The sequence below is a fragment of the Otolemur garnettii genome, unplaced genomic scaffold (genome assembly GCF_000181295.1).
Source record: "Otolemur garnettii isolate 467f Iridium unplaced genomic scaffold, OtoGar3 scaffold00066, whole genome shotgun sequence".
Taxonomy (NCBI): Eukaryota; Metazoa; Chordata; class Mammalia; order Primates; family Galagidae; genus Otolemur; species Otolemur garnettii.
Window position 1 is genome coordinate 2,141,336 of NW_003852461.1, and position 26,628 is coordinate 2,167,963.

General features: G+C 40.1%; 1 protein-coding gene across 3 annotated transcripts in view; it reads right to left on the minus strand.

The window, feature by feature from the left end:
- USP24 (ubiquitin specific peptidase 24) overlaps positions 1-26,628 on the minus strand; it is a 136,933-nt gene that overhangs the window by 68,693 nt on the left and 41,612 nt on the right. For 2 of the 3 annotated variants that reach the window (XM_023515116.1, XM_003793119.3), the window contains exons 8-23: positions 21,902-21,967; positions 19,229-19,303; positions 18,168-18,326; positions 16,838-16,952; positions 16,548-16,651; positions 14,368-14,475; positions 14,093-14,188; positions 13,853-14,014; positions 13,628-13,675; positions 8,361-8,468; positions 7,587-7,736; positions 6,857-6,988; positions 5,335-5,446; positions 2,833-2,909; positions 1,714-1,854; positions 1,477-1,530 (exon numbers count right to left, since the gene is read on the minus strand). In XM_023515116.1, coding sequence (XP_023370884.1) covers positions 1,477-1,530; positions 1,714-1,854; positions 2,833-2,909; positions 5,335-5,446; positions 6,857-6,988; positions 7,587-7,736; positions 8,361-8,468; positions 13,628-13,675; positions 13,853-14,014; positions 14,093-14,188; positions 14,368-14,475; positions 16,548-16,651; positions 16,838-16,952; positions 18,168-18,326; positions 19,229-19,303; positions 21,902-21,967 — 1,707 coding nt within the window. Of the gene's footprint in view, positions 1-1,476; positions 1,531-1,713; positions 1,855-2,832; positions 2,910-5,334; positions 5,447-6,856; positions 6,989-7,586; positions 7,737-8,360; positions 8,469-13,627; positions 13,676-13,852; positions 14,015-14,092; positions 14,189-14,367; positions 14,476-16,547; positions 16,652-16,837; positions 16,953-18,167; positions 18,327-19,228; positions 19,304-21,901; positions 21,968-26,628 lie in introns of those variants that run through there. The other variant, XM_023515117.1, reaches the window with a different exon arrangement.

Genomic DNA, 26,628 nt, shown 5'->3' on the forward strand with positions numbered 1-26,628 from the left:
GGGACACTGCATTCTGAGCTGGGTGACCATGTGGTAGAGGGCTGCAGGGGACACTGCATTCTGAGCTGGGTGACCATGTGGTAGAGGGCTGCAGGAGACACTGCATTCTGAGCTGGTGACCATGTGGTAGAGTGCTGCAGGGGACACTGCATTCTGAGTTGGGTGACCATGTGGTAGAGGGCTGCAGGGGACAGTGTAGGATGCCTGGCAGGGTTCCTGGCATCTACCCACTAAGTGCCAGAAGGATTCCTCTAGCTGAAACAACCAAGCAGCTCTCAGGCATTACCAAATGACCCCCGGGACGTACAATAAGCCTGGCTGAGAACTACTGCTCTAGGCATGTGAATACTGACATGGAACCTCCCACAGGGGTACTTAAATATTTTTTATGGTGACATATTTGGATGGAAGTCACAATTAAGGAAATACTATCCAGATTCTAGTGTATATTTATCACCAGAAACCTTAATTTGTTCACATATGGGGGCAGTGGCATTTTGTATTTTAAGAGTACTTTTTTTTCTTCTGAGATAAGGTCTTACTTTATTGCCAAGGCAAGCGTGCTATAGCGTCAGCCTAGCTCACTGCAGCCTCAGACCCCTGGGCTAAAGTGATCCCACGTCAGCCTCTTGAGTAGCTGGGAATATAGGCATGTACTATCACATCCAGCTGATTTTTCTATTTTTTATAGAGACAGGGTCTTGCTTTTGCTCAGACTGGTCTCAAACTACTGGTCTCAAGCAATCCTCCTACTTTAATCTCCCAGAGTACTAGGATTACAGGAGTGAACCTCTGGAGTTCAAGACCAGCCTTAGCAAGAGCAAGACCCATTTCTACTAAAAATAGAAAAATTAGCCAGCCACTGCAGCACATGCCTGTAGCCCCGGCTACTTGGGAACCGAGGCAGGAGGACCACTTGAGCCTAGGAGTCTGAGACTGCTGTGAGCGATGATGATGCCATGGCACTTTAGCTTGGGTGATGAGGAAGACCCTGTCGAAACAAAAAGGAAAGAAAGGAAGAGAAGGAAAGAAAGCGAAGAGAAGAAAGAAGAAGAGGAGAAAAGAGAAGAGAAGAGAAGAGAAGAGAAGAAGAAAAGAAAAGAAAAGAAAAGAAAAAGGAAGGGAGGCGTCTGTGGCTCAAAGGAGTAGGGCGCCGGCCCCATGTGCCAAAGGTGGCGGCGGGTTCAAACCCAGCCCTAGCCAAAACCTACAAAAAAAAAAAAAGAAGAAGAAGAAAGAAAAGAAAAGGGATGGAAGGAGGGTGAAAGAAAAATTTCCTATAAATTATACTTCTGTACTGGGAACATCATGGTAAATATCTGCTTCCCAGGACACAACATGGCACTGTTGACAAATTCTTCAATAAGATCCAGTCACAAGCATCACCATAATATATTACGTAAAATTATAAAAGTGTAAGAGGAAAAAACGGAGGCATTTATTTCAAAGACAGGTTAAATAAAATCTGCTACTCACTTCTAATCTTGTATAGCAATCAGCAATGAATTTCTTATGCAGAGACACTGAATCCTGAAAGCAAAAGCACATGGAAATGAAAATACATCTTTGACACTCAGCTATGACCACTCTTCAGGACAAAATACCAAAATAAAGATGACAATTTGGGGGCATGCCGCGGATCATAGCTTATCACTGAAAAACACCTAATTTTCTCCTGTTCTGTGTATGAGAAATCTTTCCTGAGATGCTCACCTTCTTCAACCGAGGATTTAGATTAATGTAACTATAGTTTATGATTAACTGAATAGCTTCATTGGCAATTTCTTCATCAGGTGATTCCATGGCTATTTTCCAGATGAAATCCATGCCTATCAATTCCAGCTTTTCTACATACTGTTCAAACGAAAAAAAATTAAATTTATAAAAATTAAATCATGTTATCACATAGGATCACAAAATTATAGTCAATTACTTTCTGTAATCTTGAGTCCACACCTCTTCAGTTTAATATGACTTAAAGCTGCAAAAACTTAGCTACATATAAGATCATTATTGCACTGATATGGAATTTTAAAATGAAAATCAACAACCACAGAAGCGCTGGGTAACCTCCATGGGAACCAGAATAGGTGTGGAGATTTTCCTCCATACAACCCAGAGCCCAAGCTGGACACAGACCCAGACAGGCTACTGAAGCAGAAACAGGAGTAAGGTGGGCCCCAAAATAAAAGGCGACGGACTCAAGTGAGAAGTGATTCCTAATTCTTGGGTCTCAATCTAGTCTTCACAAAGTTCAGTGAGAAACAGCAGGATCTAGGACTCACTAGATCTTGTAAAAATTCTTACCCCTCCAGGAAGCCAGGTCCTGAATGAAGGGAGTAGAGAAAGAGCTGGCTTTTGCCTTTTCTTTCTCAGGGGCATGTACAAATACAACACAAGATGTATACATTTTTGTAGATTCTCATTTTCCTGTTTCATGATCTATTCCTAATTTTTCTCCTCAAATCACTGCCATTGTTATCCCAAGATTGAATACTGTGTTTATTTTTTTTTAGGTACATGTGAAGTGGTAGATCTGAGAGGTTCAGAGCTTGGATGAACTGTCCCCACGCTGCAGCCGCCTAGCCACAGGAGGCCCCTGGCTATCGCGGACTAGCATGAAGCAAAGAGCGAGGTCTGAGAGTGAGCTGTGTCCCCCAGCAGCTGGTGAGGAGTGGCAGTGTGGTGAGGGAGCCCCCGTTACACTCTGAGGACAGCTCTGTCATGAATGCAGAAGCTGGGAGTCAAGCAGGTCTCATTCTTTAAAAAAGTCCATGTTTTGCCTCAATTGTAATCCCTCCTTTTTGGTGAATTTGAAAATAATGTACTTACCAACTGAGCTCCTTGTCTTTTTAATCGATGATCACAGAGATTCACATTTTCAAAAAAAGTCTTAAATAAGTTAAAACCTGGAATTAGAGAATATCAAGTAAATTCAAATATTCTAATAACAAAGATAATCAATGAAAAGATACAAAGTTTATCAAGAGCTAACACCTAAGACTCTTGGCAATGGTTTCTTAGATGAGGTACCAGAGGCACAAGCAACAAAAGAAAAAATAGGTAAACTGGACTTACTCAAAATTAAAAACCTTTGTGCTTCAAAGGACACTACTAAAAAAGTGAAAATACAACCCACATGGCTCGGCACCTACAGCACAGTGGTTACGGTGTTAGCCACAGATGCTCGTGGGTTCAACCCAGCCCAGGCCAGCTAAGCAATAATGAAAACTGCAACAGAAAAATAGCCCGGCACTGTGGTGGGCACCTATAGGCCCAGGTACTTGGGAGGCTAAGGCAAGAGAATTGCTTAAGTCCAAGAGAGGTTGCTGTGAGCTATGATGCCATGCCCTGTACCAAGGGTAACATAGTGAGACTGTGTCTCAAAAAAACAAAAGAAAGAAAGAAAGAAAAAGAAAATACAACCCACAGAATGGCAGAAAATACTCACAAGTCATGCATCTGATAAGGAACTAGTATCCACAATACACAAAGAACTCCTCAGTTAAAAGACAACCCAATTTAGCAAGAGATCTGAACAGACATTTCTCTAAAGAATATACACAAACAGCCTATGAGTACACATGAAGGAAGAGGTGTTCAAAATCAAAACCAGAAGATACCACTTCATACCCACTACAGTGTCTGGAAGGAAAAAAAGGCTCGTAATAACAAGTACTGGTGAGGATGTGGAAAAACTGGAACCCTTATAAACTGCTGCAGGGATTACAAAACGTGCAGCCACTGTGCCCAACAATTCCTCAAATTACATGTCACGGCACTCTGACTCGTGATGTACATCCAGGAGAAATGAAAGCTCATAATCACAAAAGCTTGTATACACTGTTTACAGTGACATTATTTTTACCAGCTCCAAAGTGTTAGCCACCCAGATGTTCACCAGCTGACAAATGATAAACAAAATACAGTAATCCACAGGGTAGAATATCATACAGCCGTAAGCTGGAATGAAGCATTGACACGAACTGTCACCTGGGGATCCCTGAAAACATGCCTTAGCATAATAAAACGAGCCGGAAACAAAAGAAGACATGCTGTTTGATTCCACTTCTATCAAATGTCCAGAGTAGGCTAAAAGCCTAGGGAAGGGGAGAATGGAAAGTGACTATTAATGGCTACAAGGTTTCTTTTCAGACTGACAAAAATGTTCTGGGTTAGAAAGCAGTGCGGATTACACAACTTTGTGAATATACGAAGTCACTGATTACATACTTCAAAAAAGTGAATTTTATGGTATGTGAATATCTCAATAAAATAACTGAATTAAAGGCAGGGCTCGGTGGCTCACACCTGTAATCCTAGTTGTCATGCATGTTCACTATCCCACCTTCGTGGGGGCCCAGGACTGGCCAGGTTTCTGGCCACAGCTTATGAAACTGTAGCTCATGGATCACTGAGCTACCTTGCTCGGGAATAACTCCCCTTAGGTGCCTGAGAGCTACTGTCTTAGCAGGAGAGGGAGAGAGAGAAGCAGTCTTACTAGTCTTCACAGAAGGTGCCAGGCAGACACCCTCCGAGCAGGAGTGAGAGTCAAAGTGAGTGAGTCCGTGAAAATGAGAATCCCGACTAACCTGTCCAGCAGCTACTTATACACGTGATCCCACGGCCATTTGCACCACAGGTGTAGACTGCCAAGCACTAATGTTCTTGTTTTGTGTTAAGGAAAGTGGAATCCCTTCCCCATGCCCTTATCACCAAGGTGTTATGTTACTGAGCTGTTACAGGTGTTCCTTACAGCCACAGAGTGTTCCTTAATTCTCATTTCTCCTTCCCTTTGATGGTGTACCACACCTAGCACTCTGGGAGGCCAAGGTGGGAGATTTCTTGAGCTCAAGAGTTCAAGGCCAGACTGAGCAAGAGCAAGACCCTGTCCCTAACAAAAATAGAAAGATTAGCTGGGTGTTGTAGTGGGCACCTACAGTACCAGCTACTTGGGAGGCTGAGGCAGGAGGATTGCTTCAGCCCAAGAGTTTGAGGTTGTTGTGAGCTAGGCTGATGCCATGGCACTATAGCCCAGATGATAAAGCAAAACTCTAAAAAAAAAAACTTAGTGCTATAGAATTTCAAAAGACATTTTGGCAATTTGATCTACTGGGCTATATAAGTTAAAAATTAATTATAAGATACCATTTATATAAACAGGAATTTTTATATATCTACCTAAGTATGTCTTTTGGGGCATAAAAAAAATTCTAGAAGACTATTCCAAACTGTTTAGTTGCTTCTGAGAAGCTGGATTGTACAGGGAAAGGAAAGAGAAAAATTCCTTGCTTAAAAGTACTGAGGAAAAGAATGATTTAAGTTTTTTCTCACCATTCATAGTGATTTCATATGATTCCAATTTAAGAATTTTCTCCTTGAAGAGCTGCTGCTGAACGTCACTCTCAAGATCATGCTGCCCTTTTGTAAACCATTCAAAACACATCTGTAGATTAGAGACAAACATTTACCCTGTAACTAAGATCCAATTCAGGCAACTACATATTTCTTTCTTTTTTTTTTTGCAGTTTTTGGCTGGGGCCAGGTTTGAACCCACCACCTCTGATATATGGGGCCAGTGCCCTACTCCTTGAGCCACAGGTGCCTCCCTGCAACTACGCATTTCAAATTGAGAAAGTAGATATAAATTATTATAATACTTTAACAATTCATGTTGCCAAAATATCATTCAAAAATGAAATGCTTAGAACCTTTTTTTTTGCAGAGACAGAGTTTCACTATGTCACCCTTGGTAGAGTGCTGTGGCATCACACAGCTCACAGTAACCTCCAACTCCTAGGTTTAGGCGATTCTCTTGTCTCAGCCTCCCGAGTAGCTGGGACTACAGACGCCCGCCACAATGCCTGGCTATTTTTTTTGTTGCAATGTGGCTGGGGCCGCTGGGTTTGACCTGCCATCCTCAGTATATAGGGCTGGCATCCTACCCACTGAGCCACAGGCGCTGCCCAAAATGCTTAGAACTTTTAAATGAAGCATTCAGCAATCTTTCCCCTAGATAATGAAAATATAAACTCATACTTTTCATTGGATTTTATACTTGGGTTTTTAACATCGACATTTATCTTGTCATGTGCCAGGTCCTGTGCCAGGCACTATCATACACTCAGTCCTTTCAACAATCCTATGAAACAGTTAATATCATTCTGCAAAATGAGTTGACAAAAATCAGTTTCATTGTTAAAAAATGTCCAAGTATGTGTTTTATTCCTGGTTTAATATATTTCTGGCTATTTAGTCACAGTTTTAAAAAATCTTTCCAGGCACTAACCCTTTGGTGTTTCTAGGGAAAAACATCATTATAGGAACTCAGATTTCTCTGTTGGTAACTTAAAATTAATTTAATGTAAGGGAAAAAAATTTTAATCTGTTCTCAGTTGAATTTGGTATTTCATCCAAAACCATATCAAAATTATCAAAGAACTCATACATTTTTACCATGAATATATATTGTATAAAACATTTATTTGGGTGGTGCCTGTGGCTCAGTGGGTAGGGTGCTGGCCCCATATACCCAGGGTGACAGGTTCAAACCTGTCCCCGGCTAAACTGCAACAAAAAATAGCCAGGCGTTGTGGCAGGTGCCTGTAGTCCCAGCTACTTAGGAGGCTGAGGCAAGACAATCACCTAAGCCCAGAAGCTGGAGGTTGCTGTGAGCTGTGACGCCACGGCAAAACCCGTTTTTTCAGCGCATACAGTTGTCAGCCCATACTATTTATGCTTATGTAAACTGAAAAGTATTAAGAAGTGAAGAGGTGAGACACATTTTTTTTTTTAATTAAAAAGTGAAATAGTTAAATATTTCTGGCTTACTTTATCCACAATGCCATCGTCTTACCTCTCTATCTAATTCACAAACATCCTGGCCAGTCACAAGACATTCCCATATTTCCTTGGCACGATTCCAACCCAGATACAGAGTAGCTTCTTGCAAGAAAAATGCCAGAAATTTTAAATGTGCCTCTAAGTACTGCAAAACAAATGATGCTCGTTAGACAGCGCGAAAGTGTCGGAAGGCGACACTAAAACAAACAAAAACGTGAACATCAAAGTTTTATTTAATGCTTTTTCCTAAAAGTTAGGCTAAAGTAGATGTGAGAAATGTGTTTACGAGTCGACAGTACGACAGAATAGAAGCTACCCCAACTCTATTACAAGTTCAGTTAACTTTAGACGTCAACATAAAATACAATTTCAGCAACTTCAAAGTGAAGTAGCACAAACTCACAACTGGAAAATGACTTTTTTTCCTAAGTTTTTTTAAAAACAATATTACTAATTAATTGATTTTTAAAAATCCAGTATCCAAAAAATTAACAATTATTATGTTAGATCAAGGACCAAAATTAATGTTTTTCTTTTATCACACGAAAGATTAATCCATAAATAATTTTTCTTAATTTTATTTTAAAATAAGTATAGTCAAGATAACAGAATTGTTCCATCATTATAAAGATACGTCCCACTATCTGTTTATAGTTATTCCCAACAAACGCTATTTTTATAGCAAGTATAAAAAGGGCAAATGGCCACTGCACACCACAACGCAAGAGCACAGAGCCTGATACCTCCCGGTAAGTGTATCGTCCGTCCACCAAGGTCAAGCCAGTTAGGCCTCCAGGCCCAGCCACAGCGGCTGCAAGTCGATGACAAGCTATCAAACTTCCTGTTACCAATTTCACAATTTCAAAATTTTTCTTCAAGTCTTGAATAATGCTCTTGGCAAAAATAACAAAAAGAAAAGTGGTGTGAGAATTTGCAATTATTTTTCTGGTTAAACATAAGCTGCTATTTTAGGAGGTAGTTCCAGGTGAGAGAGAGCAAACATAAGGATTTCCTCATTCATATTTTCTACATAAAAGTAAGTAACATCTAGTAACATCACATTTACTAGAAAAGATTTGATTAACTTCTCCACTAATTTTGTGCATCTAAAAAAGGTTCCATTTCTACAAAAAAAAAAAAAGAAAGTCTTTTAAAAAGAACGATTGCACTTCTTGTACACTTTTCCAGATCTTTCTTCCTGAATCTATTACACTGAGGAAGGCTAGCTCCCTAAGTGAACTACAGTTTTTGCAAAGCAAAATAAGCTACTCAATTTTTTTCAAACCAACTTTGGGAATACTATGCTAACTTTTAAGAACTGCCTTATTTCAACAAATTCTAGTTCCACAAAAATAAAAGCAGAATGATGTTTAAACTTAAGACTACTAAATGATATAAATGAATTACTTTAACAGCCATAAAGATGTAAAATAGTGATTACAAACTCAATAATTTTCGCCATCTTTTGATATCATAAAAGGCTATTTTAGTAATCACACAATCATCATTGTTGTTACCTTGTCTTGCTTTTGATAGGTTTGTTTGATGAATGAGCGAGTGATCTCATGGAGCTGACGCAAAGCTGGCACTACCCAGACAAACTGGGGATTATTAAGCTGGGATGACTAGAGTGCAAAAGAAGTCACATTAATTAGATTTAGAAATAAATGGCAGATTCATTTATTAGCTATCAACATTTCCAAGTCCGTTAGGCTTTATTGTTACACATCCTACTATTTTCTCCTCGTATCTCCCATCTAGAGCTTATCCCATGCACTCGTAACTCAGTCTCCAGCTTCTTACTCCGCATGCAATTTCCTAAGGCCAAGAACTACAGAGTGGATGTGAAGTGACAGTAACGTGTGAGGGTATATCAGCAAAAACAGACAACAGGGAATTAGCAACTTCAGAGGAGAGATTAAGTAGCACAGGCTGCTAAGACATGTTGGCATAAAACATAAATTGATGGCAAAGCTAAACTTAAATGATACTGAACTGGCTGGTAAGTAAAATGGAATAGAAGATGCTTTCTAGAATCATGTGATTAAGATACCAATGATATGATCACATCACTGATCTAAATTTATAAGAAAATATTCATTCTCTCTTGGGATTTCCTAGTTAAAACAATTTCATAAGAGGTAATTCGGCTTCTGTTATTACAGGCACTTTATACTTATACTCTACATTTTTCAAAACAAATATATTATTTCTGAAACTGACATGACAATCCAGGGCTTCATAGTATGGCTCTAAACAGTCTGATGTTCATGTAATACCCTTTAAAAAATAACTGCTTTTTAATAAATAGCATCTTTCTAACTATAAAATATAAAGATAAAATCTGGTAAGAATGTCAGATTTAAAATTATTAACCAATTAATCAATTATTAAATCCTTAACCAAAAGTGTTCAGTACTTAATGTGAAGGCAAAGCCTGCTTGTTGCACTGGGTCTCACTGTCAGATGAAGACCCGTGGGAAGGAAAACTACTTTTGATGTCTTTTGTAGAAAAAGATCTCATGACTGGATATGCAAATGTGAAAAACATTACTGTTTCTTTGCCTCTTAGAGATTAGTCAATGAATCAGCAAATACCATATTTCCTGGATTCTAAGACACAAGTTTTATAAATTTTAACATTTGTAAAATTGATGTTTCTTACAATTATGTCAAAAGAAACTCACCAGCCATGAGCCATAGGAGTCAGTTGACACAGCTGTCCTTACCAGAGTAGGTACTAACTTAGGGGTATACGAAAGGGAGGGGTTCATCTACCTTTCATTTTAGTTGTCACTTGGTACATAGAGCAAATAAGAACAACCTATTAATTTAAATTTGGATCTCTGATACCTTACTTAAATGTTACCAAAAAGAGTACACTATGACGCAGCATTCACTAGCCGGTCACGTCCATCAGTGCAATTAAAGGCAAAGAAAACTGTCAGTGGGAAACTGTGAAGGGCATTATCTCTCCACACTAAATGCCTCTCTGTCCTAAGTTATACCTTAATTCAAGAGACGCTGTCTAACTTGTAGCATATACAACTCAATTACGGAAAAAAGCAACTTGCGTTTTACAAAAGAGGACAAGCACACAAAACTCCATATTCTTCAACATGCCTCAAAATGACACAGCCAATCTTAAAAATTTCAGAGACATCCAGAGCACTTCTAGAGATAACGCAGGCAGGTGCCATGGTGAAGCTGCATGGAACTGGTCAAAAGGAGGCTCGGGCTCAACCTCTGACCGTGGATCTAAACCAATAGTTGGTAAAAGCGAAACATACTATTTGTTTCTTCTCTGCAAACTTATTAAATCTGTAAAGCATCTTAGAATCACAGAAATAAGGTATATATTTAAGGCCAACCAACTACTTGTGAGATTAGGTGAAGGATTTCTGCTACACGGTAATGGATACAAACTGGTAATACCCCAAACTGTAAGGCTGACATCAAAGCTGATACTTCCCAAAAGGATCACAAAAATCAGAACGCAAATAGGAACCCTTCAGCAATGAGCAGATATATTTAAAATGTTACCATTATAACCAATTAAGTCAATTATGGTTTGAATATTTTAATTTGGCATTGAAAATTACCACTTAGAGGTAACTTATTATATAATAAAATGGAAAGAAAAATCATAAAATTGAAATTTGGGATTATAATTATAGCCTTTCTACAGTTGAGCCAATAAGAAAGATGTTATTTATTCTATATTGTCTATGGCTTTATGTTGCAAGTTAAAAGAAAATTTCACATTATTCTTTCCAATTACAAAAGGGCAAGAGAGTGGTAAACCATTAAGATGAAGGGATCTGATAGTGTCATGGCGTTGAGGTTATGGGATATCCCAATTAGGCTCTGAAGTGAAATGAAGCTGGACAGGTTGACTGTTTAGGCTGCAAATTTATGCCTCCATTCTCTTTATTCATTTTTTGTCCTTCTGGTGACGCGAGCTCCCCACTCAGAAGGCCGTGTGTTCTGCTCCTGACTGTCCTCACACAGTCAGTGACACGGAAACGGGCCTCTGCACAGCTGCTTAGGATATGGACGAGCTGCACCAAACTTCTTTCTGACCCTCCCCTCAGTGTCTGAAGAAAGCTTTTGTATTCTTTTTTTGAGATCTCGCTTCTCAAAGCTGAGTATCTCCACTTCTTTCTCTGCCTTGCTTCTCCAGACCTAGCCATTTACCTAGAACTAAAGCACAAATTTTGTATGGGAGGAAAAACTTTCTAAGTATTTCCTTCTGCACTGGCCATTTCACTATGGAGGACTTCTTGCTACCTTTACTTTGTTCCATGTTTTGGCAAGTAGAGGCAGTAACTAGTCAACTACGGGCAAGTGAGGCTTCCGCAGAAGTTCCACACAGGGTGGGGGGGCGGGGGAGAGGGGAGGAGGGGAGGATATTGACTGGAAGTCTGCCAGGCACTGTGCTAGGAGCCTGAAGATAAGGACGCAGGCGATATGCAGATATTACTAATTGAGTAAAACTGAGTGTTTTTTTGGCTTCGTAATAGGCAAGTACTATTTTGGGGGCAAGTACATTTAAACTTTTTAATTGAAGGAAAAAAGTGAAGTAAGAGGGAAGGGGCTAGGGGGACAGTGGAAGGGACGGGGGAAGCAAAGGGAGAGGCTCCCGGGAGCTGAGGGGGCCCAGCAGAATCTACAGAAACAAAGTTAAGAAACAAAGGCCAGAACTTCTGAACGCAACAGTGGAACTTGGGAATTTTAAGAGTGTCAAAAGCAGAGGGAAGGGAAATCAGTTGGGAAAGAGGTAGCTGAGGGCGGGAGGGGAGTGAGAGGCGGGTGAGCTGGTCTTACCCTTTCTTAGTTTCTGTGTAGCCTGGCAGGGAGACATAATCCCCAGTCAGCCCACCTTGCTGCCTGGCAGGAAAGGGCATAGCATAGAAAAACACCTTTAGTGGCAGTAAATGATCCCCCCTGCCGGAGCCATATCCAGGGGGCTTCACTCTTCCCACTGCCCCCCTTCAGCAACGTGCACTTCTAGGAGAGTGCCCATGAACGCACTCAGGAAACTGAGAAGTGCCATGGAAAAATGCTGTCTGAAGTGAAATCACGGGGTAGCAGAATTTCTTTACTGGGAGCAGTGGGGAAATTAAAAAGGAAGTATATTCCTTTCGAGTCTCACAAAGTAACTCCAAAAATTGTCCTGTGACTTTGTGAATTTTGTTACGAAACCACCCAGCCCGAATGAAGTGGCTGCAAGGAGAGGCCACAGGATGCAGGGGCACAGCTGACTGCAGGAGCCGAGGGACGCCTGGCTGTGGCAAGGAAGGGCGGACCTCAGAAAGGAGCCATATTCCCGGAGAGGGGAGAAGTCTCTCCGGCTGGGACCTTCTCATCTACAAAGAAATGTGTCTACGGCTGAGAAGAAAAGAACGTTTTTCTGCAGCTACCCTTTCCCTCTTCCTAATCCTGGTGAAGGACGTAAACGTCTTCAGTAACTCTGGATGAAGTTCAATGAAGAGAGGTTGCTAAATTATCTGAATCGCAGATGTGAGAAAACTAGAAAAATTCAAATCGCATCTGAGTAAAAATTTTGTTGAGTTAAAGAAATAATTCTTCAAAACCTGAGCATTACCAACTTCAGTTTGTGAATGCCTTTTAAAAATCTCTGAAGCTAGATTGTATGTGGAAAATTGACTTTATCAAATTTCAGCATCAGAAATATGAAATAAAATTCTTAAATGCCCTCAACTAAACTTTATAACCAAATGTAACTTAAGTTACCAAACCTCTTAATAAGAGCTGAGAGTCTCTGAACAGACCAATGAAAATGAGTCAGCAGTATTTTACTTTAAAGAACCTTTAAGGAAATACTTAACAAAAGTAAAGCTTATGTCTCATCAGTGAAATTACTAAGACACTAGCTATTTTACCAAAACCTTTTTTTATGTTACTACTAAAATGAAATCCAGGAAAAGAAAATTCCTCCCACTGTAAGACTTTAAGTTGAGTTGGGGCAACCTAAAGGCCTAAGTGAGAAGACAGCTCTGCTCCGATCAAGGCTACCACAAGAACAGAAGGATTTGCGCTGAGCTGGCCACTGGGACCACCCCTCTCAGAAGAGACTTGAGGTGTAAGTACCAGAGTGACAGGACAGCTATAACCATTACTGCTTAATCTGCTTCCACCACTCCAAGGACAGACTGTAAGTTCACCATGAGAGTCCTGAAGGGTAGGGCTTCTCCAGGCCAGGTCCCTCTTGCAGTCGCTACTAAAGCCTGCCTTCTTATTAATAAACTGAGTCCCAGCAACAGGTGCTCTCTCAACGCCTGCGGTGGGAGTTCCTTAAGGAGCACATCTGAACAAAGAATCTGAAAAGCTATCACGTGCCGGCACCAAATGCAACCCTCTTGCCCCAATCCTCTTTTTATGCTATAAAAATTCCTCCTTTCTCCCTCATGGGAGAAAAATAGGCACAACATTTATTTAGGCTCTCTTGTACTTTTTAAAATTGTGCATATTTTAGATTTAATTTAAAAAACTTAAGTTGAAAATCTTACAATTTCATGAAAATTATATAATAAAACTACTTTTTCAGTGTAACCCTGAATTTTTCCCCCATAAGAGTAACTACCCAACCTCTGAATAATAAAGCATAGAATATAAATGAATATTTAAAAATGTCAAATATGGACAGGAACATTACCCTAAGAAACACTAAAACCTGTTATTTTTAAATTGTGATGCAATGTATTAAGCGAAATCCTTAAGTTAGTATAGTTTTTAGCTGGTTCCATCTGCAAATTCTTACCTTGAATCCATCCTTCTTGTTTTTTTCCAAACTTGACCATTCCCCAGGCTGAAAATTCATGTGAAGAGAAATATAAGTGATTTGGTAAAAGCAATACCTATAACTTCCCAACCTTGGACTCTAAGGTAAGAGCTTCCAGATAGGAACGGAGGAAACCGACTAGGCTCTAATTGTGCAGGCAGTACTGCTGCTCTAACAATGAACCCAGACCACAGACAAACCGACCCTTTTGATGTCTTCGATGCACTTGATGATGTAGCTCCTCTTGACAGCCTCCTTCACGGCGTAGGCATCACTGAGGATCGTCAGGTGCTCCTCCAGGGCTTGCTGGATGAGGCTGCTGGGCAGCGTTGGAAGATGAGCCAGTTCCCAGAGGACGTCTAAGACCTACGACAACAGCACATATGATGAGCTAGCCAGGACGCAAACAAAACCGCTTTGAAAAAACCCATGTGATTCTCCTGCCTTTCCGGAAGTGGTCTCAAAGCGAGCTTCCCGTCCTATTCGTCCAATCAGGCTCAACAGCTTCTGCCTTACTCTGTCGTTCTCAGTCTCCCAGCTCTGTAGAGGGAAGAGATGAGACACGAGAACTGCTTCACAATCAAACTGGCAAAATATGCAACAACTTATATTAAAGCTAAAACAAAATGTAATAAACTAAGAAAAGCACACTTAAACAGTGCCATTTGGGGAAGGCCTCAAAGAGCTTAGCTTATTATAGAAAAACTTAAAAGACATACCTTCTGAATGAGAACAAACAAATGATTGAGCTGATCTGAATTAAATTTCACAGCTGCTGCAGCAATAATCGTATGAATGTTCTCAATCACTGTAGATGATTGTCCAGACTACAAAAGGCAACATTGGAAAAATGTTGAGTCTTGAAACTTGGTAAAACCTAAAGTTTCTCCCTGGCAATTTATAGCGGCAAACGCAGAGATATAACAGGGTGTCAGGTAAGCTGATTCTAGTCTAAAAAGCATTCACTTGCACGGTAATACTGACAAGTCTGTGTGAAGGAACCAGTATTAATGGTTATCACTGGCCTCATTTAAATTCCTAGCAGCACAAATGCTTTAAAGGACAACATAAAAAAAATGAGAATCAAGCTCTCAATATTCACTTCAACAGGAGAACAAAATATTTTCAACAAGCTAAAAAATTCAAACTAATTAAATTATGAGACAAGGGCACTCACTTTCAGCATTTCATAAATAATCCCGAGGGCCTCTGCTGACCTTATTATCTGTCTCATTTTTTATTTTGCTCATAGATATTGTGTGACTTCAACTAACATTTATTTACCCCACAGGCAGTTCAGAGCTACAGACCTGTTGACCTTTTAGTTGAAACTCAACAACCTCACTCATGCCACCATCATGCCCTGATGGTCACCATGTGAGAGACTGGGTGACGGATGTTTCTAGATTAAATGCTTTAAGAATTTTCTCAGTATCTACTGTGCACTTAGAGCTGTTCCCTGATTATAGCAGGCATACACATCCTAGTCTCAAAGCTTCAACCTTATGTGAACTCAAAACTTACACTCACAAAGCAAAATGAAATGATGACATTCTACCAAGGCCAAGGCATGTGAAGTAAAATCTACAGGACCGGGACTATTTTTCTCCTGCACTGAACTTTCTACCGTCTGATCTGTAATGCTGGGCTGGGAGCCTGAAGATTACATTCCCCAAACTTCTCTGCCCGCTATCTTCCTGCAAAGCTCTGCCAATGACAGGAACAAGGGACAGAGGGAAGGAAGGTGTGTTTCTGTCTGGGGTTCAGAGAGCAGAAGCGGCACAGGGGATTATTCCAGAAGCCTCAGTGGTGACAGCACCAGTGTTGGCAGTAAAAGCACCTCCCCAAGCATCCTTGCCTGGGACTCAGCCTCGTTCTCTTTTGCTCTTTCTGCATCTTTTCCCTTTTTTCTTGCTCACCCGCTGGGGCCACTCCCCTCTGAAACGCCAAGCACAGTTTCTGCGTCCTGACTGGATCCCAACCACAGTGACTAAGTGCACACGGTCAAGGCGAGCTCCAACTTCTTCTCTGGTTTAGCAACTAGACGAAGGATAATACCACTAACAAAACGGACTGGAGAACAACTAGTGTGGGTGTAATAAATGTGTGATGCCAGTGAGCTACCAACATCAGGGTGTAATAGGTACGTACTTGGGTATACCCCCTGGAGCGCCAAGAAGAGGTCTGAACTAGAGACCTAACTCAGTCAGCTGTACACAAGTGCAGTCGAAGCCAAAGGAGCGGATAAAACTGACACAAGAAAAGTTCATATAGTAAAAAGAGGTACTAAGGACTAAGGCTTGAAAAAACGAATATTTAAAGGCAAAGTTGAAGAGAGTAAGTTAGTAAAGGAGAGTCAAGGAGCCCCAGAAAAGCAGGAGGAAAACCAGCAGAACACACCACGACCAGAGCAAAGGCGAGCAGGAGAAGGGGAAGCGTGGGGGCTCTGTCGCCCTGCTGGGAGACCTGGGAAGACGAGATCTACAAACTCACCTCTCGCCTTTGTTTAATAGGATTAAATGGGGAAAAACTGTTAATGAATTAACAACCAACATAATGAAAAGAACGCTGGACTGACAGACAGAAGACATACGCCCACTCCCAGCTCTGCCACTAACTGCTGTGAAACCTCCAGAGAAAGCTTTTCATTTGTAAATAAAAAAAAATAGGACTAGACTAGTTCAGTACTTTGAAACCTCTTATGGATAGTGGGATCCTTTTTACATATGCAATCTTAATAAAAGCCCTAAACTATAAAGTGGATGAGATACAGCTGTCTTTCTAGGTAACCTGGACAGCATACAGAAAGGTCCCACTTCCCTGGCCACTCACCACCTTCCTCCTTCTCTTACAGTCTAAAGATGTCAGGAAAAGGCAAAAATAATTCTGATCAACTTACCTGTATCTTCCAAATTTTAGTGAGCTCATCTAAAGACAATTTACTGCCCAAGAGTTCAATGATTCCCTTTATACGATCACAGTATTGCGCTTGGTCTATGTTACCTAATAGAAGAAACAGCAGAGAGGAAGCCAGAGCCAGTGAGCACAGCTCTCTAAATACAGTTCTATTAATTCAAAACATCAGTAACGTGCTATAACATTATTTAAAGGTTGATACAGTCAAAGCTACAATAAAAAAACTATTTAAATTATGATTAGGTAATTTTGAATTTTCTGAGAGCAGCTTACCTTCCAGTGCTACTGACAGAACTGAGTTCTCAACCAGCCAGTCTAACAATCTGTCTGTGTCTATGGCGTTCTTCACAGACTTGGATAAAGTGCTATCTTCTATTAGTTTGGTTACCTGCAAAGACAAGATTATCATGACTGTATCGAATACACATTATCAAAATCTTTAAATATAATCTCTAATTTTTGTAGTGTCACAAAGCGGTTCAATAATTAGCCAGGATAGATCAGAGGCCAGTTACAGAAGCTAACATACTCTACTTGAGATGTCTCTTTAAAAAGGACGCTGAGCCATTTCCACAGCTCCCACCCCCAGACCGCTGGTGGCCACTGCCCAGGAGTTCAATAATTTCCTTTATAGGATCACAGTATTGTGCCTGGTCTCAGGGATGAACAGCTAACCCAAACCTCAATCAGGACACTTCCTCCAAATTTTATGCCTGGAAAGTACAGAGAAAGAAAGTGTCAGAAAGACACTTTATCTTAAGAAAGAAAGAATCAGTCCCTCTCTGGTGAATGCTACCGTGGGATGGGAACTTTAGGCACTGGGCATGGCCACGCTCTCTCCCCTAGGAAAGAGGCCAGACTGCAGGTACAGAGAGTAAGGCCAACATTCTCAGAAAAGCAGAGACAAGACTTGGACAGAGTCCTGGCAGTGATCAGGTCTCAAATCCCAATTGTTCCTTCTGCCTACAGCAATCGTTGTCCTTTCTTAGTTTAGCTAGTCAATCCTTCATTCATGTATAATAGCCCAGAATCTTCTGATAAGTTACTCCTTTGGCCTAACGTGGTTTAAGATGAGTTTATTTCACTTGTATTCAAGAATCCTATTATAAAACTCAAGAAAAAAATAACTGGAATGGTTACGATTGTGCTGGCTCCATTTGTCCCTAACCAACACTGCTGACTCTGCGCATACACTACCAACTTCAGAGGCTACAGTTTGTTTCCGTCACTTTGCTTCCACCAACACAACTGTAGTCATTTTGTTTTTGTCCCAATCCCAGTTAGATTTACTTGGTTTAAGTAAACCCATATCTGAAATAAAATAAAAGAAACTGTACCCTTAGAGGAAAAAGCAAACCTAAATGTTCTCAGGGATTACATTCTAGGAAATTTCATAAAAGCACTATTTGAAGGATTTCAGAGAATAAATTTCGAAAATAATGCATATAAGAAGGTGGCTTTACTAATAATTACAAAGACACACTTTTATATGTTTACCTCTTGTTCTACGATAAGAAATTCTTATTTCTCAACATTTTTATGTTTATTTTGGTAGAACTTAGTGTCTGTGCTTAAGTCTTATAGAAACAAATGCAAAACTTACTTCTTTGAGGGAATTCATCTTAGCACTAAAATGTGGGGACTTGAGCATGCGCAGGAGAATGTCTAGTCGAAGGTCGTCCACAACCGTCACCAGATCCGGCTGGAAGCGCATGCAGAGTAGCTTGATGGCAGACAAGAGCTCGGGGATGCTAACCAACCTCTTTTATTTAATAGAAACAACAGCAACAACAACAACAACAACAACAACAAAAGAAAGAAAGAAAAGAACTGTAAAAATATTTTTATCCCATTCTTACAACACACACAGGAACACAGGGCAGCCACGGTCTGTAGTATCTATCTGACAGTCTATATCTGACAGTCTACACAGCCAATTAACTCAGACATTTCACTTTTTTTTTTTTGAGACAGAGCCTCAAGCTGTCCCCCTGGGTAGAGTGCTGTGGCATCACAGCTCACAGCAACCTCCAACTCCCGGGCTCAAGCGAGTCACCTGCCTCAGCCTCCCAAGTAACTGGGACCACAGGTGCACGCCACAATGTCTGGCTATTTTTTGGTTGCAGCTGTCATTGTTGTTTGGTGGGCCAGGGCTGGATTCGAACCCGCTACCTTAGGTGTATGTGGCTGGCGCCTTATGAGCCACAGGCGCCGAGCCCATTTCACTTTTAAATAAAAGCACATGGGTGAGTAGCAAAGGAAAGGGGCTGATCCTGTGAGAAATTCAAGGCAGAAAAAACAAATCATGTTAAATGTTTAAATGCTAAAATTGCTTTTAATAACTGTGGGTAAGTTTTAATACTGTATTATTTTAAAGCTTCTTCAGTTCCATACCAATTGTGATGCCATCAGAATCATGTTATTAGTAAAATTCTGAATGGCATCCCTTACTGAGAACACTATATTCAGGGGACTGCCTGAGTTAGCACAACCACTGGAGGTTCAGAAATAGCACTTTTTGATTAGGAAATGTAAAGTTAATTTGATGTGAAGTGTTCGTGACCAGAATCCAAACAGCACTGGTATGTTGACCTTGCCAAGTCCAGGCTCTGCTTCCATGGACTAAGTGGCGCTAGGGCCTGCCTCGCTGGACAGCATCATTACCTTGTCTTTGAGGTCCTTCTCTTCCACGCTCCGCACATCCTGGATGGTAGTAAGAATGACTGGGTCTAGCATGGGCTGCAGAAATAAAATGATATATTTAATAAGAATTCCTGAATCTATCCCCAAAGTAGAGAAGAGATATGTCTTCATTTACAAACATAAAGAAGAGGGTACAGTGGAACTATCATCAGAGCCAACGCTAACTAGCTAATGCTGCCATGTAAACCTTAACCTACTCTGTGTTTCAGGTGCTTTAATAAAATATGGCTGGAATCACTGTCATTACCATGTTGTAAGGGTAATTTTTGAGAGCAACTCAAGAAAGACAGACTAACTTTTAAAACATTAAGCAGGAGTAGCATTTTTGTAACAAAGTATTTCGCATACGATTTTAAATATGAACACAAGCAGAGACTATGCTGATATCACTGAGGCCTAAGATAAGACTCACGCAAAATGCTATTCCAGAATGGTAACAAAATCAGGTAACTAACTATAAAAAGTATGTGAGAAGGGGTTAAACATTAGCTATTGTCAAAGTAACTATTTCCATCTAAGTGGGGTAATTTTTAGAACTTTGAGGATGATAAAAAAAGAAAACAGTATTTGACAGTCAAAGCCAAGAATACATTAGGAAAGAGTTAAAAAGACATCAGGAAATCGTCCCAGTAGAATTTCTTCATTTACACTCACAACATTTGCACAGTAAGGACTGAGCAGGGCTGCTACATTAAGAGGCAAATCACAGTATTCTCATAATCCTCATTGCAACTCTGTGAGCTAGGTATCTTTATTATGATCTTTCTACAGACTAGGAAACTGAGGACAGAAGCTAAATAAGCCTTCCAGAGTCACAGAGGTAGCCAGTGGTGAAAACAATTATTATATCAGGTAACATGTATCAGACTTTGAATTTATTGTTAAATGAATTTAAATTCAGATAGTTTGATATAATCTTTTTTTGAGACAAGAGTCTCACTGTTTCCCAGGCTAGAGTGCCTTGGCCTCAGCCTAGCTCACAGCAGTCAAACTCCAGGGTTCAAGCAATCCTCCTGCCTCAGCCTCCAAGTAGCTGGGACTACAGGTGCACACCACCATGAATACACTTGTAGTTTGATATAATTAAAATAAAGTTATATATGCTTTGGTTGGAAATTATAAACTTATTACTCGCTTTAGAGTACACTCTGCTTACATACAGAAAATCTGAAATTTCTAAAGACCTTATCGTTAATTAGCAGCTAGAATATTTATGCTGCATTTCTGCGCCTGAGCAATACATGTGTACGGAGTGTGCATTTAAAATCACTGAACCTTTGGCGCCTGCAGTGTGGTGAGTATGGCACTGACTACATGCACTGAGGCTGGAGGGTCTGAGTCTGGCCTGGGTCTGCTAAACAATGCCAACTGTAACCAAAAAACTAGCTGGGCGTTGTGGCAGGCGCCTGTAATGGGCTACTTGGGAGGCTGAGGCAAGAGAATGGCTTAAGCCCAAGAGTTTGAGGTTGCTGTGAACTGTGACTCCACGACACTCTACCAAGGGCAACATGGTGAGACTCTTGTCTTGAAAAACAAAAAAATAATAAATAAATAAAATCCCTGAGCCTTTAACCTGGAGGGTGGAAAATAGTTCAGACATGGCATTACCATAAATAAATAAATAAATGAATAAATAAATAAATAAAATCCCTGACCCTGATTATGAAAATGGCAGTTACTAAACTATTAACAAATATCAAAGTTAAATCATTTAGCTTCTTTGTATCTGTGGTATTTCAGCCACGAAATTAACAGTTTTATTTATATGCTCATTAAACTAAACGAACACTAGTTGTTTCTGGAAAGTTTAATATACAAAATGAAGAAATATGTCAACAGCCATCCATTTTCTGGCAGTATTGCCTTGACACTAAAAGAAAGCATTTAACAACTGAAAATAAGACATCTCCATGACCTACTAAAAAATATATTGTCTCCCTTATTAAAACGGCCCTAAGTAAATTTAACCATGGAAAGAAGGAACAGTACACATAAAAACTGTGCCGAAGAAAGATGCTGCTTTCAAAGCATTTATGGAGATTTTTAAAAAGCTCTGTAAAAGTCTCAGGTCTCACAGACTTATTTATGAAGAAAAAAATGACATTTTTGTTCAGTAAAACTTACTAATTGAAATGGAAACAAGATGGTATAACAGGCTGCTCGCCTGAGCAGACTGAAGCCACAGGCCTTTGACTGCTCCATGACCTGCTCCTTACAATCCTGCAGAGGCAGGAAATCAGACGATCTGTTAAGCTGTTACTCCAAAGTGAGGGAGTGCGCTAGTAAGTCAGGCTACCAAGTGCTCAAGACTTGAACCCTTACGCAACCCTATGAAGTAAATAGAGATATTTGCTGTCTACTTTATAGACAAGGAAAAGAAAATTAATAAAAATTGTACTTGATATAATGATCCTTTGAAAAGGTTAATAACCTTCTAAAATGTTACAGGTTTCCTATACTTCAAATTACTAAACATTTATCTGCTAATAATAATTTTTATTAAAAGGACAATTAATATAAAAAAAGAAATGACTCTGGATTAAGCACAACTCTGAACAGCCTGATAAAAGGAAAAACATTGCTGTCTGCATGTCCTGGACCACTTCTGCAGGAGCGTGAAGCAGATCAACCTACCTGCACCACTGAGGAATTCAGGTACTCTGCACACACTCCTAAGGGTTGCACCAGCGCTGAGACGGCCTGGGAAAAGACAGTGACGGTTAGAAATAAAACTGAAAGAATTTTTTTCCCCATAACAATTAAGCAAATCCCTTTTCATATATCAGAGAAACGTTTAAACAGTGATTTGATCAAGTCATGAAAGAAAGACTAGACCAACTCATGAAGATTGATATGATGATGTCAACCCAAACTATTATAGGAATTTAACATTAATTTAAATCAGAATATGTCAATAAAACTTCTTTAGAGAACTAGATAAAACGGTTCTAACACTCCTATTTGTAGAAAGAGAGAACAATTGGGGAGGGAGTAAAATATGCATTTAAGCCAATAACACAGAAAGCTTATTTGCAGAAAATTACAAAACTTTGCTAAAATACATAAAAGAAGCCCCAATAAATAGGGAGATACTATCCTCCTGAAGGAAAAGACCAGTGCTGTAAAAATGTCAATTCTCTACACTCTGACCTGTAAATTTAATGCAATTCTAAACATGACATCAGTGGAATTGTCTGCAGGGGAACCTGACAGGCTGACTATATTCAGAAGGGTAAAACTATAAGTCAATCCAAAAAACTTTTAGAGAACAATGATACTTGATAGAACCAGCACTACCAATAATTAAAACATTACAGGTGGCGCCCGTAGCTCAGTAGGTAGGGTGTCAGCAATATACACCCAGGGTGGGGGGTTTGAACCTGGCCCAGGCCAGCCAGACAACAATAACAAGTACAACCAAAAAATAGCTGGGCATTGTGGCGGGCGCCTGTAGTCCCAGCTCCTTGGGGGCTGAGCCAAGAGAATCACTTAAGCCCAGGAGTTGGAGGTTGCTGTGAGTTGTGACGCCACAGCACTCTACTGAGGATGACATAGAAAGACTCCGTCTCAAATAATAATAATAATAAAACACTACAGCAATAATATACAAATGAACCAAAGAATGAATGACTAGAACAGAAGTTCAGAAACAAATTCATACACACATAGGATTTTAATGTATGATAAAGCCAATAAATATAAATAGGAAAAAGAGGAATTATTCAGTAGAGGATCTTACAACAATCGCTTACCTATTTAGAAGAAACTGAAACCGAATCCCTATCTTACACAAGATATTAAAATAATCTAAATGAATTCAGGAGCTAAGTTTAAAAACTGAAAGTACAAATTTATAAAAAGAAAAAATGTATTTTTATAACTGTGAGGTAAGGGAACATTCCCTAATCAAGTTAAAAACTTTTAAGCTATTAAGGAAAAATATAATTATATAAAATTTTGAAACTTCTGTATAGCAAAAGAAACTCTCAATAAAAATGAAAGCCTGTTCCGTAACTTCTGGCTCAAAAACAGTAGTGCAGAACCAAGCTGGTGTCACCGTCCCCAGCAGAAAACCAGACACAAACATGCAGCACCCAAGTCCACACCAGCAACCACCCGCAGCTCAAGTATGAGGACGAGATGGTTCCCAGGCCACACAGAAAGGTGGGAGAACTTTGATTAGAGGGTAACTCACACATCCCCAAGACCCCTTCCATGAATTCTGCTGCCACCAAGGGTGTGGAAAATTGCCCCAAAGCTCAACTTTTACACTGGAAAAATTGAAATGAGAGTGGTCAGCCTGCTTCCCCACTGCTTGAATTCCCAGGCAAATAACCTGAAGGTCCAAAGTGAGAAATGGCCCCAAGGGCAGGCAGAGACTAAGGGGAGGTAGATGGGACTACGATCTTAAGCCCAGGCTGCAGGACATACATACCCCAAGCTCCCTGGGCAGGAACACCTCGTCAGGTACTTCCCAAACTGCCAGATGGCCCCTATGGACCTCGCCCCCTTGAGAAAGGTGGTACTCTGACCCCTTACTAGAGATGAGGCAAACCTGAGCTCAAGGCACCACCGAGAGCTGGAGAAGCAGCAGCGTCCTCGCCGTGAAGACCTGCCTAGCAAATACATTCAATAAAAACCAAACAGGCCAGACAGAGAAAATGGGAGTAAATAACTAATTCTTCAGTGGAAAGACACAGATGATCATCCACAAGAAACGACAGCAGATGGGGAACTCTGGCCTCTCCCAAAGGACAAGCAAAAACCCAGTGACTGACTCTAACAAGATGGCTCTGTGTGAGCTCTCTGACCAAGAATTCAAGTGATCATCAAGATGACACAGAAAAGCAATTCACAAATTTATCAGAGAAAGGTAACATACATTGAAAAAAATTTTAAAAATCAAATGTAAATGTTGGAGCTGGGAAATACAGTTGCTAAAGTGAAGGACTTTTCAGAGGATCTCAACAGAAGAACGAATCAGGCCGTGAGCTCAAAGACTGGCTATATGGAAATACAATCAAAGGAGAAAAAAGAACAAAAAGGAACAAGGACTGCTTACAACGTACAGAAATTAATTGGAAAGATCAAATCTGAGAATTACTGGTGCTCAGAAGGGAAGGGAACAAGAGCAAAGGGTAAAAGCTTATTCCAAGAACGATTAATGGAAAACCTTCCACTTTGAGAAAGATAAAAATATCCAGGTACAGGAAGTGCTTCAAAACCCAAACAGATTCAACCCAAATAATACTAACCCAAAGGCCATAATAATCAAACTCTCCAAGGTCAAGGGCAAAAAGAAGATCATAAAAGCAGTGAGAGATAAAAAGCAAACAACGTAGCGGAGCTCCAATTTGTCGGGCAACAGACTGCTCAGCAGAAACCGCACAGGCCAGGAGGGAGCGAACTGATGCTTTCTGAGGGCTCAAAGGAAAGGAAAAGTGCCACCCAAGAATACTGTCTGCAGCAAAACCGTTGTGCAAACACGAAGGAGAAAGAAAGTCCTTTCGAGACACAAAAGCTGAGAGAATTCATCACTATGACCAGGCCCATCTTGCAAGAAACGCTGAAGGGGATTCTTCAATTTAAAAGAAAAATGACACAACATGTAAACTTTTCAAGGTATAAAACCCACTGGTAAAATCAAGTTCATCAACAAATGTTCTGTTACGGTGTAACCTACTCTAGTATGAAGCCCAAAAGACACAGCTACCAAAAACAATAGTAGCTACAGCAATCTGATAAGAAACAGTAATATAAGAGTATGTAAATTCAGACAACTTGAAGTCAAACATGGGGGATGGAGTTAACATGTAAGTTTTCTGGGTTTATTTTGTCTTTGTTGTTTTCTTTTTATTTGTGATCTAAGATAAGTTGTCATCTCTTTAAAATAACTTCTATCTGTAAGATGTTTTCTGTAAGCTTTATAGTAATGGCAGACAAAAACCTATAATATTCACTAAAAATAAAAAGCAACAAATTAAAACATACTACTAGACTTAATCACTTAACCACAAAGTAAAGGAAGAGAGAAGTCTCAAAACAACCAGAAAATAAACAACAAGATTCCAGTAGTAAGTCCTTACATATCAATAACAACAGTCAACGTAAATGGTCTCAATTTTCCAATTAAAAGGCAGAGGGTGGGGGCAGGGCCTGTAGCTCAGTGGGTAGGGTGCTGGTCACATAAACCCAGGATGGAGGGTTTGAACCCAGCCCCGGGCCAGCCAAACAACAAAGACAACTACAAGAACAACAACAACAACAAAAAATAGTTGGGCGTTGTGGCAGGCGCCTGTAGTCCTAGCTACTTAGGAGGCTGAGGCAAGAGAATCCTAAACCCCAGAGTTGGAGGTTGCTGTGACCTGTGATGCCGGAGCACTCCACCAGGGGCAATAAAGTGAGACTCTGTCTCAAAAAAAGCTGATACAGAAACAAGATACCTTCAAAACCCCAGTTCTCCCATAAAGACACATAGACTAAAAACAAGAGGATGGAAAAAGATATTCCATGCAAATGGAGACAAAAAATAACAGGAGTAGCTATACTTAAATCAGATGAAACAGATTACAATCAAAGACTATAAAAAAAGGCAAGACGGGTCACTGTATAACTACCAGTAAAGAGGTCAATTCAGCATAGTATTTATAGTTATAACAATTATAAATATCTATGCACCCAATACGAGACCTAGGTAATAGTTACTAATTTAATGCCTAGCCTTTCTCGCTTTTTCCTAATTCATATAAATCTATACATGTTCTTTCTCTTTCTTTCTTTAAAACTAAACTGGGAGGCCCCTGTAGCTCAGTGAGTAGAGCACCGGCCACATACACCCACGCTGGTGGGTTTGAACCCGGCCCAGGCCAGCTGAAACAATGACAATTGCAACAAAAAAATAGCCGGGCTTTGTGGTGGACACCTGTAGTCCCAGCTACTTGGGAGACTGAAGCAACAGAATCGCTTAAGCCCAAGAGTTTGAGGTTGCTATGAGCAGTGATGCCAAAGCTCTCTAACCAGGGCGACAGCTTGAGACCCTGTCTCAAAAAATTAGTAAATAAATAAATAAAGCTAAATTGTAATAAACCCATACCTAGTAGTATATTTTCATTTAATACTATGTTGTGGACATTTTTCCAGATAAGCACTATCAGTGATTTTAAAGGTGCCGCTACCTCAGAGGTCGGCATAAGGATCAGAAAGGGCAGAAGGACAGGCAACTTTTCTTACTTGGACTAGGTATTTTTAACTGGTCGGATGGTGGATGATATTTTCTTCTTGTATTTTTCAAATTCAAAAATGTGTGATTTGTACTCAGCCTTAAAACATGGCCTAAATTTATTCTGGGAGAAAGCTACCTT